At 39.2% G+C, this 18,160-nt stretch overlaps 1 protein-coding gene across 2 annotated transcripts in view; it reads right to left on the bottom strand.

Annotated features, from left to right (window-relative positions):
- The window catches only part of INTS14 (integrator complex subunit 14), a 30,845-nt gene extending 12,706 nt beyond the window's left edge, over window positions 1-18,139 (bottom strand). The window contains exons 1-9 of one of the 2 annotated variants that reach the window (XM_019441755.2): window positions 18,044-18,139; window positions 13,962-14,245; window positions 12,115-12,222; window positions 8,277-8,432; window positions 7,376-7,494; window positions 6,793-6,935; window positions 4,724-4,816; window positions 3,412-3,556; window positions 2,033-2,166 (exon numbers count right to left, since the gene is read on the bottom strand). In XM_019441755.2, coding sequence (XP_019297300.2) covers window positions 2,033-2,166; window positions 3,412-3,556; window positions 4,724-4,816; window positions 6,793-6,935; window positions 7,376-7,494; window positions 8,277-8,432; window positions 12,115-12,222; window positions 13,962-14,183 — 1,120 coding nt within the window. In that variant the 5' untranslated portion in view covers window positions 14,184-14,245; window positions 18,044-18,139. Of the gene's footprint in view, window positions 1-2,032; window positions 2,167-3,411; window positions 3,557-4,723; window positions 4,817-6,792; window positions 6,936-7,375; window positions 7,495-8,276; window positions 8,433-12,114; window positions 12,223-13,961; window positions 14,246-17,738 lie in introns of both variants that reach the window. The other variant, XM_019441754.2, reaches the window with a different exon arrangement.
- Window positions 18,140-18,160: the final 21 nt, after the last annotated feature.

The following is an 18,160-nucleotide window of genomic DNA, read 5'->3' as shown; positions in this document are numbered from 1 at the left end:
CAGTCCTACTCCATCTTTAAGTGGGGCCCAGGAAACAATTTTTAAACAAGTTTTGTTTTTTTTTTAATGCATACGAAAAATCAAATGTGTGAAACCACTACCTAAGCTTATGCTCATTTTCACCATTTTAACTATCAGTGATATGCTTATAACTAAAAATTATACATCCAACTCTGCCCCCTCTCTAGAACTCTTCCAGGAGTTGTCTCTAGGCACCTCCACTTAAATCTCATAGGCATAAACTCGAAATGCACAAAAGATGTCTTCCCAAACCTACTCTTCCTCCTCTGTTCTGTTCATTTTTTTTTAAAGTTTTATTTATTTTGAGGTGGCAGGGAGGGAGAGAGGATCCCAAGCAGGCTCCGTGCTGTCAACACAGAGTCCAACACGAGGCTTGAGCCCACAAACCATGAGACTATGACATGAGCTGAAATTAAGAGTCGTATATTCAACCAACTGAGCCACCCAGGCATCCTTTTCTCTCTTTCAATCAACAGTATCACCTTTCACCCTGCAGTCTAGTTCAGAAACCTGGGATCATTCTTGACACTTCCATTTCCTTTATTCCCATATCTAAAGACTGTTGATTCTACCTCCTGAATATCTTTTGCATGGATCCCCACCCTATCTATTCCCAGCCACTGCCCTGTTCTGGGCTCTCATCTTTAGGAATGTCACAGGAGACTTCGAACTGCAGGATGCCCTTACCTTTCCAAATCCACACGCCACAGTATTATCTTTCTAAACGTAAATTCATTAGCTCTCACTTAATTTCAGCCAAACTGCACAACTCCAGAGGCTCCACTGCCCAGAACACAAAGTCTCCCAACTGGTATCTCCACTGTTCTCACATGCACCTCCTTCAGTGGCTTCCCGGTACCTGCAGAATAGTTTTAGCTCTTCACACTTCAAATGAAGCCTGCCCTATTCCAGCCATTGCCAAGCTCTAACCTAACATCTGGCCCTCCCACCACTACCCTCATCCTTTGTGTTCCAGATTTGTTTTTCTATAGGTGTTCCATTTGTCCAGGATGCCCCCTTTGCCTTCATCAGCTCAGTACATCTTTTTCTTCAAACTCCAGCTAAGGTGTCCCTCCTCTGTGAAGATTCTCCTGAGTTCTCTGGCAGAGATGATCATTAAAGCCAACTCTGATCTTGTACCAGTCTATGTTTATTATTCCACTTTCCACTAGACTTTGAGCAACTAACTCCTGCTAACTCTTTTATCCCCTGAAAGGTTGCTTGGTAGATGTACCTGAAATTGAAATGCGCCCAAATAAGTCAAGGATGACTCTACAGTTGGAGCCTGGGTACCTAGAAGTACTTAGGCTTCCATCGGTAGGGGCAAGGAAATCAGAAGAAGTAATCGTTTAGTGAGGGAAAGGGTGAGAGACACTGGTTTCTGTAACAAACATGCTGAGCTTAGTACTAAGGCAGAATATCTAGGTGGACAGGTCCAACTAGGAACTGGAAATACAATATGCAAGTTCCAGGGAGAGATCGAGTAGGACCAGAGTGATGGATCTAGGGGAAGCTGAAGCTGTAATGGCTGACGAAATAACCAAGAGAGAATAATAAGCTAAGAGAAGAAGGCAAACAGCATTCTGAAAATCATGAGGCAAGAGAAAAAGACAAAAGGACAAGAAAATACCAGGAGAATGTAATGTTAGGAAAGGTGAGGGAAAACACTTTCCAGAAGGAAGGGAATTAAATTCTCTAGGAATGACTGAGGTTACCTGGTTTGAAAATAGTGCACTGGAGAAAAAAAAGTTTATAGACAGTATCTTTTTACCCTAAGCAGCGAAAGTATTTACATTTACTTAAAGCAACCTAAATGTTGGTTTTCCTTGACATAAAGTTAAAAGTTCAAACATCAAATTCTGTTGGGGTTCTCCATGCACATATCCAGCATCAGAGACCACAGCACACCCCTAAGGGAGATCACACAGCTCTCTGACTACACAGTCAGAGCCATTCAGAATAGTAGACAGAAAACAAAGTCAAGGTAAGTAAAATCTGATCTGGGTTATACCTGAAATAGGACCCAACTGTGCCATTTTCCCTAGCCATGGGAGAGGTTCTGGGCCAGGCTCAAAGAGAGACATCATGAGGTTTGATTTCTTCTTGCTGTCAGCTTGGGAGTAGAGCATTCCATGCCATTCAGGACTAGATGGAGAGAAGATGGAAGACCAGAAGAATGTCAAGCCTGGGACTGTAAAGTTAACAGCTTGGAGCCTGGAGTCTGCTTCAGATTCTTTGTCTCCTTCTCTCCCTGCCCTCCCCCTCTAGCACTCTGTCTCTCTTTCTTAAAAATAAACATTAAAAAAAAAAAAAAAATCACAAGGGCAGCAAATAGCCACAGAGGTCGGAAGGAGTAAGGGCTGCAACCTATGTTTCAGCTGCCTCCTTGAGTCATTCACAGCAACACCAACACAGGGAGTACTTCTAACAAAGGGCACAAAGCCATCACCCAACTCCGTTCCCGCCTCTCAAGGGGCCCCAAGGGATTCTCATATTCAGAGCCAGTACAAGTAACTCAGCAAACTAATACCTAATAAGAATTGTATTCTTCTTTTTGGACCAGGTAATTTTAACTCAAGTAGAAATGGAGCTTCATTTGAGTACTCCTAATCTCTTCATCTTCTATACCAGTCAACCCCAGGTGATGGCCAGAAGATGATCAGTCACCTCTTCTTTCCTAACAATAAGTATTATAGAGAGGGAAGCAGACGGCTTTGCAAATTTCAAGACTGCAGCACACGTGAAAGCTAGAAAGGTTTTCCTCATGGGAAGGGTTATAGCACAGTGGTTATGAGCATGGGCTCTGGAGTCAGAATGCATGAGTTAAGAACCCTGGCTCTTTGGTTTACAAGCTGTGTGACCCTGAGCAAGTTCCCTGACCTCCCTAAGCCTCAGTTTCCTCATCTATACAATAGGGATAACACTATATACAACTGTTGTTGTGAGGGATTTAATGAATTAATACATGTAAAGTGACTACAGGAGTGCCTGGCACATAATACAATGTTCAACCAATGTTCTTGGCATCTTTTTTCATTTAGTTCCTCCTCCTCATTTTATAGCTAAGGAGTCTGTGAAGATTGCATAAGATATCATAGCAAGCAGTAGCACTGTTATAACTAAGTCCAGATTTCCTAGATAAAAATAGAAAAGAGGAAAATAGAGAAAGGATATAAAAGCAATATAAATAAAAAAAGGCTCACTCTATACTGACTTTAGGGGATGATTTAAAGAGCAGTTTAGAAGGTGATGGTAGGTGGGAAGGGTATGGCAGGGAGAGGAAAAAGATGACAAGAATATTTCTATTTCCTTCAGAAGAGTCCAGGAAATCCTTTACTTTGTAAATTGATTCTCCCTTTCATTCAACCAAAGGTAAACAAAGTTTCTTACCCTAATTGAACTATTGCCACCATTCCTTCCACTTTTAGGCTGCCATGGAGCAGGACACAAAAGTTGGGTATTTTGCCTGCAATCTGATTGGCTGAGTTTTCATCTTCATTGTCATCAGTTATTCCAGTACCCACCTCATCACCTTCTGTGAAGAGAAAACAGGTCAGACTGAGATTAGCTACAAAACTTCCAGACCCCAATTATACTCCTAGGCTGTTTCTAGCCTTGGAAGGAGAGTATTTGCTTATAAAGGAATATTACTTATAAATTGCTTATATGGGAATAAATAAGAAAAATTCTTATTCTGGTTTTCTTATATCCATATAAAAACCCATTTTCCCATATTATATGAATTCCATTTATATGGAACATCCAGAATAGGTGAATCTATTGAAACAAAAAGGACATTTACTGGTTACCTGGGCTTGAGGGATATGGGAAGCTAGGGGTTGACAGCTTAAAGGGTTCCTTTTATGGTCGTGAAATTAAAACAGCAGAACCAGTTTCTTAGTATATTAGGCAACATTCAATTTTTATATAAAAAAAATTTTAAGCTTATTTATTTATTTGAGAGAGAGAGCAAGCGAGCATGCGCATGTGAGTGGAGGGAGAGGCAGAGAGAGGAGAGAGAGAATCCTAAGCAGGTTATGCTGTCAGCATGAAGCCTAACATGAGGCTTAAACCCATGAACAGTGAGATCCTGACCTAAGCCGAAATCAAGAGTCAGACACTTAACCGACTGAGCCACCCAGGTGCCCAAGACATTCCTTTTTTTTTTTTTCTTTAAATGTGTATTTTTGAGAGAATGTGAGCAGGGAAGGGGTAGAGAAAGAAGGGGACAAAGGATCCGAAGCGGGCCTGGCACTGACAGCAGACAGCCTGATGTAGGGCTCAAACTCACCAACCATGAGATCATAACCTGACCCAAAGTCAGATGCTTAAATGACTGAGCTACCCAGGCCCCCATTCCATTTTTAAAAAATCCAATCCAGTAGGGGTGCCTGGGTGGCTCAGTTGGTTAAGCATATGACTTTCGATTTCAGCTCAGGTCACAATCTCACGGTTTGTGAGTTTGAGCCCCACATCAGGCTGTGCACTGACAGTGTGGAGCCTGCTTGGGACTTTCCCACTCTGTCTGCCCCTCCCCTGCTCATGCGCTTTCTCTCCCTCTCTCTCTCTCTCTCTCAAAACAAATACATAAACATTAAAAAATAAAAAAAAAAAAAACCCGATCCAATAACTATTCCTTTCCCCCAATTCTTCAGATCATAAGGTGCTTCATCTTTATAACCAGAATAGGAAAAGAACTCACCTTTGTTAAGTGCTATTGGTAGGACCAGATGTCTGGACAGAACTGGGGGACTAGAAATATCAGCTATATCAATAAATCCCACTATTTCCAAATCTGAAAAAAAATGGAATCAACACAATTAATTCATGCTATAGAGAAGTACATTATTTTCTACGTACTAGATTTTACAAATACAGTACTTAGGTAAGGAATTCAGATGCGCTGACTAGGAATGTTATTAGAAGTTTCTCTGGATGATTTCATAATTTGCATTTTAAATAGCTGAAGAAATAATACTACATGCCTTTCATTTAATGATTTAAGTTATAAGACAAATCAGCTAGACTTTATTTTTATGAGGCTGGGTCCCCAGCCAAGACGAAAGCTTCAAGGTTGAATCCCTGTTTAGTCAGGGATGCTCTGGTCAGCAGGGGGCATCGCAGTGTAGCACATCCACCAAGCCACCGTCGCAGGAGGAACTGCCATCCTGGGACAGTAAAGCTATCATTAAAAACATTTCTGTGAGAAAGAAATATATTATCTATAAACCCAAGGTAGCAGTATAACCATGACAATGATTGCTTTATAGAAGCTGTATTAAAGACCACGGGTATTTGTTGAAAACCTAATAGGTAAAAAATGAAAGTTTTATCCCAAAGTACTTTTTTTTTAAAGTTTGTTTTCTGATTATATAAATAGAAAAACTTGGAAAAACACTAAAAATTGTAAAGAAGAAAAGTCAGTCGTTCTTCACCGTCAAAGGAAACCTCTCTTAATATTTTATTGAATTGCTTTTCAAGTCTTTCTCCTAGGCACAGACATACTCATATTCTCAAAACGATTTTTAAAAAAAATCAGAGTCACAGTGAGTACGTTGTACTTCAAACACACCAGGAAATCTGCTTCTCTGGAGAGTTGTCATTACCTTCTTCAGCTTACTAACAAATGAATCAGCATAAAGCAGTTACATATTTTTCATTTGAGTAGCACAAGGCCTGCATTTTAAAGTGGCTTAGAAGAAGTATAAGCTATGGACAAAGATCTTGGACCAAAAGTTTATATGGAAAAGAAAAGACCAATTCAAAGGTACTAATCAAAAGAGACGGGAGGGAGTAGAATCTAGATGTTTTGAAGGCAACAAAACACTTGACACAGCTTAACACAGTGTAGGAGCCACAGTGAGAGAGAGGGATGCCCTACTTCCAGACAGCCAGGAGCTTAAAGACACAAAAAATAAAAAGCCTTTGCACAGCCCTTCACTCTCAAGACTCCTTCAAATCTATACACCCATGAGTGAAATGAACATTTACTGTGCACTTAATCTTAATCATTTGTTGACTGAGCAATTATCTAGTAAACACCTATAAGCATCAGATACTGTGCTAGGCACTGAAGGGACAATGATGATATAACGTGCACCCACCACCTCGAGTGGTACACCCACCAATAGGAGACAACTCTCCTCTCCACTCTTGTTAGGTTTGACTCACTTTGCCAATCTCAGCTAAGCACAGCACTATCAGCACGAACCAGGTAAAAGCAGTAGCACATCTCTTCCTTTTAGTTATAATATAAGCACCAGGGCTAAAGGGGTATAGTATATCAGAGCAGAGACCTCAGAGAGACCATGATTCATCTAAAGATTTTCACGCACCTAGGCAATCAGAATTAGAGGAAGTGATTTGTCCAGCATCACACAGGAAGAACCACACAGCCAAGTTTAGAAGCTAGCTCTTCACAGATGATCTTAATTATGATGCTAATCAATCTTAGTATCTCTTAAGAATTACTTCAAGGATATCGTCACTAGTAAATCTGGTCATGATTTCTAACTCTATTTAATTTGTGGGCTATAGTTATCTAGGATTGGAGATTAATTCATGACCTCACCATGAAAGATTACCAGCCTGCCACCCCTTAGGCAATGCTTCCTCCCACCCAAAATATACATACTGGTGATGACAAGAGCACCCTGGTATGAGAACTTACATTTCTTTTCAATCCTCTTGGATAGAGAAGAGTAGAAGTCAGAAGTTACAAGAAAGTAAGGATGACAGAAGAACTAAGAAGGAAGTTAAAAAACACATTACCTGTGTTGATGACTTTAGGAATGGGATCGATTTCCTCATCTACAACAAAAGGCTCTGGTCTGGGGAAGACTTGCACATCAGCGGTTAGATGGCCGCACTTGAGAACAGCATGGAAAGGCGTATATGCTAGATCTATTAGTTTTCTAGAATATGAGGATTAATTGTTATTAGAAGAGTAATATGATACATATTTTTTCATGTAATTTTTTCAAGACGCTAAGTTTATTTTCCCTTCAAGTTGATTCCAAAACTATGATCTGACCATTTGTGAAATAGAACAAAGTCTGACACTTTTGGTGAGCAAATTTCAATCCTGAATAGCCCAAAAGCAAATTAATCTTTTGAAACTGCTGAGTCGTTGTAAGGAGGTCAATATCTATAGACATCGCTGATTCAGTCATGCCTAATTTAAAAGGGAATGAACTTTAAAAAACCACTACTACCATTAATTTTTACCTGACAATTGTGCAACTCAGGAAAAATAAAATAACAATTAGAAATAATGAAACAGATCTTATAGTGGAATATCAAATTATAACAACAGATTGTAAGAAGGCAAAAAAAGCTCAAAGGATATACTCACCCAAACATAGACTGCACATTTTTCAAGCACAGGGGGCCATCAATAGTAAAAATCTGCCCTTCACCATTGTTTAAATCTATGAGACGTTCAAGGCAATCCAAAGAATCAGTACTCTGAAGCTACAAGGCAAAACAGATGACCCTTGTAAAGTGGCACACAATGACAGATTATTATCAGCACACCAAGGTCAAACCCATCACAATAACACAGCCAATAAGTAATAGAAATGATTTTTTTAACAATGTGAGAGAAAAATAACTATAACAATTTTGATTCAAGGTTACTAAGAGGAATGTTATATAAAATGATACCAGTAGAGCTATTTCATTCAAAAAGTTTTACTAAGATTCTCAGAAGTGACCACAGTTGGTATTTACAGTATCTTTCCTCCAAGGCGTTTCTAACATCTTTTGGTGAGAACCATCATTATCTACATTCTACAGACAGAAAAACTGAGGTGAAGAAAGGTTAACTAACTTTCCCAAAGAAATGAGAAAAGCAGGAAGTAGAGCTTAATAAAACATGTATCAGTAGTGTTACTTTACTGAAAAAGTTCAAGCACACTTCTGTCAACATTTCTGGTGGAATGGACATAAGAATTCCTAAACGAGAGAAATGTCTTAACACCAAAAAGAACATTTTGACTTTTAGGCATCTGAAGAGTCTCTGTGGGAAGTAGGATAAACAACAAGTCCAGCTATGTTTCCCGAGATGGGCAACCTCTAAACCTCCAAAGAGCATTACAGACCTAGAGTCTTTTCAAATATAATTTAGTGACCAGCCTCAGCTGAAACCAATGGAGTTCAATGCTATAGTATACACAATATTACTATTAATGGAATATACTAAAAAATAAAATCCTAAGATGTATCTAACCAAACTAAAAAGAACTTGGTATTACCTCCTCCAAATTTGCCATGCACATGATGTATAACTTAGATGGGAAAGGAAAAGGTAGTGGAAACCTGTTGCTCTCGCTTCGTTGACTGTGAGTAGCTAGGGAATGCCGCAGTGACCCTCTACCAATGCCAAGACAGCCATCTGTCACCAGAACAACCTGTTTGCAAAGCGTGAGAGGTTTGTACATGAAATAACATATTTATTTAAAGCAGTCTCATTTAGCAATGTTTTCATTTCTCCCTAATTGCACCTACACTGAAAAGCCCATCTCTTCGGGGAGATAAGCAAGAAGGTAAATAAATCTCAAAAACATTTTGTCAAGTGAAAGATGACACAATGTAGGACTCTATTTATATGAAGTTCTAGTACAGATGCAACAAAGCTAAGATAAATCAAACAGGAGACTTTGGGTATAGGGGGATAATGACTAGAAAGGGGGTTGAGGAAACTTTGTTGGATAACGGAAATGTTCTAGACCTTTACTGGAATAGTGGTTATATAGGTGTATGCGTCTGTCAAAACTCAGGGAACTGTGTGCTTAAGATCTACGCATTTTACTGTATTTTATATAATTAAACATAAAAACTAGTACCTACCTATGAATACTTAAAATCATATAATCAATTCTTACTTAATTGTATTAAAACTAGAACTCGATCTCTTAGCTAAGGGGTGGGCCCCTATGGCACTGGACGTCAAGAATGACATGAGGATCTATTTTACGTGGACCTAGGAAATCTGAACCTTGACACTATTTTCAGAGATGTCAAACTCTACCTGGTCAATTAAAAAGACCAGCGTTTCAGGGTGCCTGGGTGGCTCAGTCAGTTAAGTATCCGACTTCAGCTCATATCACGATCTCGTGGTTTGTGGGTTCGAGCCCCGTGTTGAGCTCTGTGCTGACAGCTCAGAGCTTGAAGCCTACTTCAGATTCTGTCTCTCTCTCTCTCTCTCAAAAAATAAACGTTAAAAATATTTTTTAAAAATGACAAGTGTTTTAAAAATGTATCCATAAAAACCATTTAACCAGACATGTATAAGACCTTTAAAATACATTCTTAATCAACCTGTAATTTGAAAATGCCTTCGAACTATACCAACAATAGACAGTGGTTACAAATCATTTTCCTCATTGCTTCAGAGACCCTACAGGGTGGTAGACTTTCCAAGCATTCCAGAGGAGGACTGTTTTGGCTTTTCCTATTCTAGACTTGTACTTGATAAAACAGCTATTAAAGCAGTATTAGGTGACTGCAACCATGTGAAGTACCAAGATTGGCTCTTGTTTCTAAAGCCCAAGAATGCTCAATGGCAGTCTTCTGGAGGGATGTCATCTTTTGGGAAGATAGTCAATTTATTACAAGGCAATGTCCTCTTCTATGAACAAATGCTATATAATGATTTACTTCTGCCCCTACTTTTTTCAGATGCTTTGTGATAATGGAAATATTTCATGTAATATCAAAATGAGACAGACTTCACTGAGATAATGAAGACATGGTCCAGCTGTCTAAAACCTTGGTTAATAAAACTCCATGTTAAAACAAATCTATATGATAGCAACGGATTATAAAAACAATCACTAATAACTTCCACACCTAGCACACTGTTTTGGACCTGATTCACTCCAAAACTCATCAAACAAATCTAAGTGGATCCAGGCCTAGCCCCATGACCTCAGGGAACAGTACATCTCAAATTCAGATTCTTCCTTTTGCAAAGGAAGAAAAAATATTAAAAGGCAGAAGTCTGCATGGTACACAAGATCTTGCTTGTTACATATTTTCTGAATTTCTTCTCTAAAATGACTGAAGTAGCAAAGGAAACTGTGCTACCAGCTAGCTTCTAGTTCAGAAGATACAACAAAATTTCATTTATTCAGTATATTGTTAGGACATTAGAAATTCTGTATGCAGATTTACCAAATAAATGTTTATGAAGGTGCCAAATATGTTTATTTCTGAAAATAAACTGATCTAAAGGCATTTATGGCATTTGCTAAAGTGATTTAACCTTTATAGCAGCTCAGGGTCTTCATTAACCCATGAGTTCATACTCTGTAAAACAGGGTGGTTTGACAGTAAGAAAAAAACCCAAAAACCAAAAAAAAAAGTTGGGTTCTTGAGACAGACTTCACATGCAATAAAACTCATCCTTCTTAGTATACAGTTCTAGGAATTCCAACAACTGCCTTTAGTGAGCAACGACTTCTACAATCAAGATAAAGGCTAGTTCTGTCCTGTCACTTTCCATTCTCCCTTGTGCTTCATTTAAGTCAATCCCCTAACCCATCCCTCACTCCCAGGCAACCACAATCTTAAAAAATAAATACCAGTTATGCCATTGACACTACTAAAGAATCCATGTTTGACCATATAATAAAAAATCATATGCTATGGCACACTGCCTGTTTTCGTAAATAAAATTTTATTGCAACACAGGCTTTTCATTTATTTACTTTTTATCTATGGTTGCTTTCATGCCATGACAGTGGAAATGAGTTGTCGTCACAGACATCTGCAACATCTAAAATACATAAAAAGCTTGCTGGGGTGCCTGGGTGGCTCAGTTGGTTAAGTGTCTGACTCTTGATTTCAGCTCAGGTCATGATCTCATGGTTTGTGAGACAGCCCTGCAAAGCCTGCTTGGGATTCTCTCCCTCCCTCTCTCTCTGCCTCTCCCCAGCTCATGCTTGCTCATGTGTGTGCATGCGCTCTCTTAAATAAATAAAGTTAAAAAAAAAGAGAAAAAGAAAAAGCTTGCTGACTCCTGTTGTAGATTACTATAATTTTTGTCAGTGATTTTTTGTTTTCTCCTTTAAAATATGGTACCACTTCTCAAAGCACAAGCATATTCGTCATTGTATTTCTTTTTGTTTTTGTTTTGTGCTTCACAGATATCACAGTTTTTACAAATCGAAGGTCTGTGGCAACCCTGCACTGAGCAAGTTTATCGGTGCCATTTTTCTAATAGTATTTGCTCACTTCATGTCTCTGTGCCACATTTTGGTAATTCTTGCAATATTTTAAACTTTTTCATTATTGCTATCTTTGTTATGGTGATCTGTGTCAGTGATTACAACTTTCAGTTGACAGCATTTTAGCAATAAAGTATTTTTAAATTAGGATATGTACTTTTTTTTTAGACATAATACTATTATACACTAAATAGACTACAGTATAGTATAAACAATTTTATACATACTGGGAAAGCAAAAAATTCATGTGACTCACTTTACTGCAATATTAGCTTTATTCTGGTAGTCTGGACCAAACCCACAGTATCTCTGAGGTATGTCTGTACCTAATATTTATAGCAAACTTCCAATTCTCTTTTCATCTTAATACTCTGTTCTGACTTGATGCTAATGTGGACCCTGCTGTGGACTCTAAGTAAAGGGCAACAGATATATGACATTCATACTCCCCCCATTTTTAGACAACTCAGTTGAGATGGTTAAGTTTGCTAAATAAATGCTACAGTGAGATAATGAAGACAGAGTATAATGTACTGATGTTTATAATTGTATCATTCAAAATTATAATTACCCCTTCTAGGAAGTGTTCTAAAATTCTACTGTGAGCACTTCGTGTTTTATACAAACAATATTGGTTTGCAATAAGCCAATTTACTAGGAGAATGCTTTCCTCAAGGCATAATTTTGCTGTTTTCTGAGCATGGTAGTGTTGACTTAGTGCCTTCTTTTAAAAAGATACCAATCGTGTATAATGTAGTTTATAGAAATTACAATGCATGCTGTGTCAGAGCCTAAAGAAAATCGAAGCACCTCAGTGGTTAATGGTTTTAACTTAGGGCAATGAAAAAGAATTGATCATTACCTGGCAAGGAATTGCACCACCCCATTCTTGCTGAACAATATTGCAAACACCAACTAATGCAGATTCCAAGCAGGTTTTATCATAATCATCCATATTACTTAGTGCTTCCTAATTGAATAAAAGATAAAATTGCTCATTATTCTTTACTGTCTTAATCTGTTATTAGAAAACAACATAAACCATTCAAATCATGAACGTTACACAGGGGACATTGTGTTTCTGAGAGCCCAAAAGCATAGTTTCTCAAAGAAAAATGGTAAGACAGGCTTCCTCAACCACAAAGGACAATTAAAACAACTTCCCCTTATTCTATTCTCTTATCAAGTATGAGTGAACAATCCACCAAGTTCATAGCTTTGTAAGGGAACCCTGAAGAAAGTAACTAAAATGAAGAACTTTTAAACACACCAAAAAAAATGACAAAAATTGAGTAGTACTATATCCTAAACATCAACCTAGGCACTTTACATGCATTTAATTATCACAACACTGTAAGGTACAGATTATTAACCTATTTTTAAAATGAGGAAACTGAGGTACAGATTGATGAGGTAACTTTCCTAGGTCACATGCCTAGAGGTGGCAGAGTTTAGATTTAAACCCACTTAATTGGATTCTAGGGCTCCTGATCTTAATCACTACTATGAACAACTTAGATAGTAATTCTCTAAATTTCAGAACTACTGAACATCCAAAAACTCTTAGTTTACTACTCATTTATAATAAATCCAGTGCAGGGGTGCTGGGGTGGCTCAATCAGTTAAGCGTCTGACCTTTGATGGTGGCTCAGATCATGATGTTGTGGTTGTGGAATCAAGCCCCAGGTCGAGCCCTGTGTTGAGCTCCGTGCTGAGCTCATGCTCGCTCCCTCTCTATCTCAAAATAAATAAACTTAAAAAAAAAAAAATCCAGTGCAATTTTTAAAAAGCTTTTAGGTAACATTAAGAAAGTGAGGTAATAAAAGAAATGATTTAACAAAATGCTATTACTTATATTAAAAAAAAAAATCACATTACACTGATCCTGGATTTCTAACCTACCCAGCAATTATTAACTATTTTCTTTTCTTTTATTGATTGATTTTGAGAGAGAGAGAGCATGCGCATGCATGCACATGAGCAGTAGAAGGAGACAGAGAGAATCCCAAGCAAGCTCCAAGCCCAGTGCGTAGCCCAACATAGGGCTCAATCTCACAACCCTGAGATCATGACCTGAGCCAAAATCAAGTCAGAGGCTTAACGAACAGAGCAACCCAAGTGCCCCTAAACTGTTTTAATTCAACACTTATTGACTATAGGCAAGGCACTATGCAAGGTACTGCTGGAAATATGATTTAGAGATGTTGTCAGAAAGTAAATTTTCTGGCATTTCACAGACAACATCTTTTGAACTGACACCTAACAATTAAGGTTTAAAAATTATACTTTCTTGCCATCTGTAAATCAAAGCTATTTATTGGAGAGGAAATATAATTTTGAATTACTCTAGAATAAAGGTTTTTATAAGAAAGGCCATTTTTCAACTACTTGGTTTATAGGAAAATAGAAAATAATCAAGTATTGCACCTAAAGACCTTGAATTTAGAAAATGGGGCACATGCTCTCCTTTCCACAGAAAAATTCCAGAAAACCGAGAGACGAAAATAAAGTAACAACTCACAGCTCGAACTCATAGCTCTACCAAAGGCATAAGGCTTACAGTTTATGAATCTTTGTTTTATAGATATTTTATCTATAGACTTAACATTAAATAATCCCAAATTCTAAATATTCAGTGCAATATGGTAACACTGTTTTCCTCCCTAAAAATTTGAGCCTTGTATTGCAAACACTTATTCCTTTTTGTACCTGAAGTGTGTTGTAATCTCTTGTGAAGGGAACCATCAGCTCCCAGAGTGATGAAAAAACCACCAGGGCTGTAAACTCGAGCTTATAATTTGTGGCCATGTGCTCAAACAGCATCGTCAAACCATGGGCGGCTAGGTGCTTGCGTTGATATTCTTCAGACCCCTCAATAGACACAGGTCGGGTCATGGAAAGGGATACGTCCATTACCACCACTGTTGGCATGATGAAAGTGATCCCAGTGTTCCCAGTCAGAGTGCAAACACACAGCTACGAACAGAAAAATGCTGTAGAAAATAAACATGATTAGGTCTTACATGTCACAGAGAGAAAAAGGTTTTTTGTTTTTTGTTTTTACCCCACCATAATTTAACCAAACTTTGCAGAAATGGGTGAAGGCAAACCACATTTAAGTTGAGGTGAAGGCAAATCTGTGGAGAGTTCAATGGGAGGGAAGCAAGCAGCTTAGTTCCCTGTGAGGAAGACTCCTAGAATCACCCACTAAATGGCCATAAATCAAGGACCACATAAATATTTTTCTTGTTTTCAATTTATTTATTTATTTTTAGAGAGAGAGAGGCACACATGGTGGGGGGAAGGCCTGAGAGAGGGGGAGAGAGAAAATCCCAGGCAGGCTCCACACTGTCAGCACAGAGACAGATACATGGCCCAAACTCACAAACCGTGAGATCATGACCTGAGCCAAAGTCAGATGGTCAACTGACTGAGCCACCCAGGGGCCCCGGGCATTATTACTATCTTAATGAATACAGCAGTATTTGTATATGTGTTTATTTAATTATCGTGTTGCTTGGTGCCCTTTTTATTAAAATGAATGCAAAATATAAAAATGAAAGGGTTAGAAGAGTCATAATCCAAATCAGACAAAGCTGGAAATCATTAACTATTACAAAAGCAACACACTCAGTAGTATGCACTGTACATAAATCAGGCAACAGTACTTTAATTGAAGGAAAAGCACAAAATTAAAGAATGTGAATGACAGCTGGCATTATCTCATGAAATTGTGTATAGAAGTCAATATGCAGAATAAATGGAGAAAACATTTCTATTCTCAAAAATAGAGAACATAGTTCATAGATATACAGACCTGTTCATGGGGACACAACTTGCTGCTACTGTTACTAAGCAAACTACATTCTATTGACATAATCAAATCTCATATAGCTATAAATAAAAGACACGTATGTAAATATGAAAAATATTTACACAAAATACCAGTAACTGAGAAAAGCAGGTCATAGCATTCTATGTATATACTGATTACAACTTCATAAAAATTATACTGCATATACAATTAGGGAACACACTGGATGGATAATACTCATTAAAAACTCATTAGTTTCTTTTTTAGAACTTTCTTTAAACACATTTAACAGTAGCCAGGCTGCTTGTTTCATTAAAATATCCAACTGCTAATGTGTGATATTCTAAAATTCCATTTCTACATAGGCTGCTGGGAACTTAGAACATACTGGTTCAGGGAAGCAATGTTATAAATGGGAGTCAGGGACTCAAGTAGGAAAAGCCTTTTTACCACATAGTGGCCCGAGATACATTTCAAATATAGTAATGCCTCATGTATCTAACATCAACAAAGATTAAATGAGAGATATAAATTACTTTTCCAGACTCCTCAAGATTCTAAAATGTTGGGGCACCTGGGTGGCTCAGTCAGTTAAGCGCCCAACTTCAGCTCAGGACATGATCTGTGGTTCAGGGGTTTGAGCCCCGAGTGGGCTCTGTGCTGACAGTGCAGAGCCTGCTTGGGATTCTCTCTCTCTCTCTCTCTCTCTCTCTCTCTGCCCCTCACTGACTCATGCTTTCTCTTTCTCTCAAAATAAATAAATACATAAATAAATAAGTAAACTTAAAAAAAATTCCAAAATGTTTCACCATTTTGATAGACAAAATTAAAATGTGTATCTTTCTTCTCTGCCTCATTAAACACTGTGTGCTGAACATAATTTATCTCTTATGATGACTTGGCATCACCCGTCTAAACACCAATACTGCCCAACACCCTAGTACTCTGATAGGTTTCTTTACACCAACATTCCCCCAAGTACATGCTGCGGAACACTGTTCTGGAGAAATGCTCCAAGAAAAATGAGTTCAGGCCTTATTAAAGATGTTGAAAAGTACCAGCGCAAAGAATTCAGTTTAATTTGCTAACCCTGTGTTTCCCATTTTACCTTTTTCTACATAATTATCATTAAGGCCCCAAAAAACAGGGCTTATATAGAACATACACAGAAACAATGCCTTAAGAAAAAAAAAAAAAGAAAAGAAACAATGTGTTATATTCAAGGTATCCAGGCTGTTGTGTTTTGTTTTGGTCTTTTTATAATTAATTTTTAGCCTATAAGTTTGCATTCTACTTTCCTCAGTAATCCCCTATAATCATCCTCCTCTTTCTAATTTGCTGCTTCTTGGCTACTATGGGCTGGAAAGTCAGGTAATCAAGCTTGTTAAAACTGCGTCCAAAGTGAGTCTGTGGGTTTCTTCTCCTGTCAAATGTATGGGCTTATGTGTGTCAACTTGGTAATATTTCACCTCCTCAGTCTTTTTTATTTCCTTTCTGGGTCTTAGCTGTGTTGTTCAAAGGTGAGGTTCCGTACAATATCGGTTCAACTATACTACATTAGGCCATAAATTCAATAAAAGGGCACTGCCCACCAATGGTCTCCTGGGAACCTATCACAGTAACTGGCACATAGTGTGAGCTAGACAAATGTTTCATAATGACTACCCCTCATCATCAGATGTAACATTAATTCTTTGGCAAAACACATGATAAATTTTAACTCTGGACACTAGGAACACATTTCCTTCTCTCCTCATTCAATCAGAGATACTAGGGACACCTAAGCCTCTTCCCACAAGTAGAATCTCATGGGTAGACCTATTCCTGCGTGGAGGCCTACCTGTTACTGAAAGTTGGGGATTATGGGAAGTACTTCCTCAACTCTTAGAGGAAACTGAGAAACAGGCTACAAAGATTTAGATCAGGTACACGAAAGCATCTCTCGCCCACGAAATCGGTTGTTAACACCGCACTGGGCGACCACGGCTGGCAGTCCTGCCTTCTCTGCGAACACCTCGAGTGCTGGCTCTTTCCCCTTACTGATGCGTGTGTGTCCATCCACCTTCTTAATAGTGGCAATGTCATGGGAAACCATTTTAGTACCCAGGTTGTAAGCACAGAAGTAAAAGAGGGAACTGCATGTTCTTGAAGGATGATTCACTCAAGCAGTCTAGCCCCGATTTAAAAAAAAAAAAAAAAAAAAAAAAATCCTGCCCACCACAGTCCAGCAATTTTGTGAGAACGCGAAGCATTTCTCACTTGGGCTAATGCTCACCTCCCCGCCCCACCCCCGCCTTTCCCCGTAAGTACTGTTTACATACATGGCTAAAGACAACTGTAGGTCTCCTTTCTCAAGGTCAGTCTACTGCTGAGAATAGACCCTAGCCACCTGATTTGGCCTTAGGGCCAAGTCACAGAAGTACACATTTGCAATTCTTCCCAGCAGGTGACAATTGGCTCATTCGTAAAGAATTGGTTCTCAGCAGTTTTGATTCCACTCGGATTTCTAGGCGCCCGCCCATTCACGTTCCGGTCCTCACCTACCCTCAGGTTTCTGAGTCAGCCTGACTTCCCTTGCCCTGAGGTTCTCAGATACAACTTCATCTCGAAACCTTCAGCCTGTAATACAGCACGCCTGCATTTGAATCGCAGCTGGAGGGGTGTATTTTTACCTTAAAATCAGCCCAAAACAAAATTTTTGATCGGGAAGTCTCTCATGGGTAGAGGGGACGAACAGGGCCCAGGGAAGGGCCGAAATCGTGGTGTTTACGCGCGGCCGACGACCCCGAGCCGCGGAGCGAGGGGAGCCCGGGAGCAGACGCCGCGAAGCAGGGCCCGGAACTGGTGCCGCAGAGACCGCGCGGGGCGGCGGAAAGGCCGGGCGCTGGTTCCGCGTGGTTCCTCACCCCTGACCCCTTCTCCTGCAGCTCCAACAAGCAACGAAGGACGGCCCGAGACCGCAGCCACCTCCACTCACCCCGCGCCCATCGCCGGCGCAGTCCGTCCGCGTAAACTTTCCGCCCGTGCACCACGGCCGGAACTATAGTGCCGCGCGACAGCAGGGAAGCCTGCGCCAGACGGCTCACGGAGCTGG

Source organism: Panthera pardus, unplaced genomic scaffold (assembly GCF_024362965.1).
Source record: "Panthera pardus isolate Hobbes unplaced genomic scaffold, ASM2436296v1 HiC_scaffold_24, whole genome shotgun sequence".
Lineage (NCBI taxonomy): Eukaryota > Metazoa > Chordata > Mammalia > Carnivora > Felidae > Panthera > Panthera pardus.
This window is presented reverse-complemented; position numbering and strand designations above follow the sequence as displayed.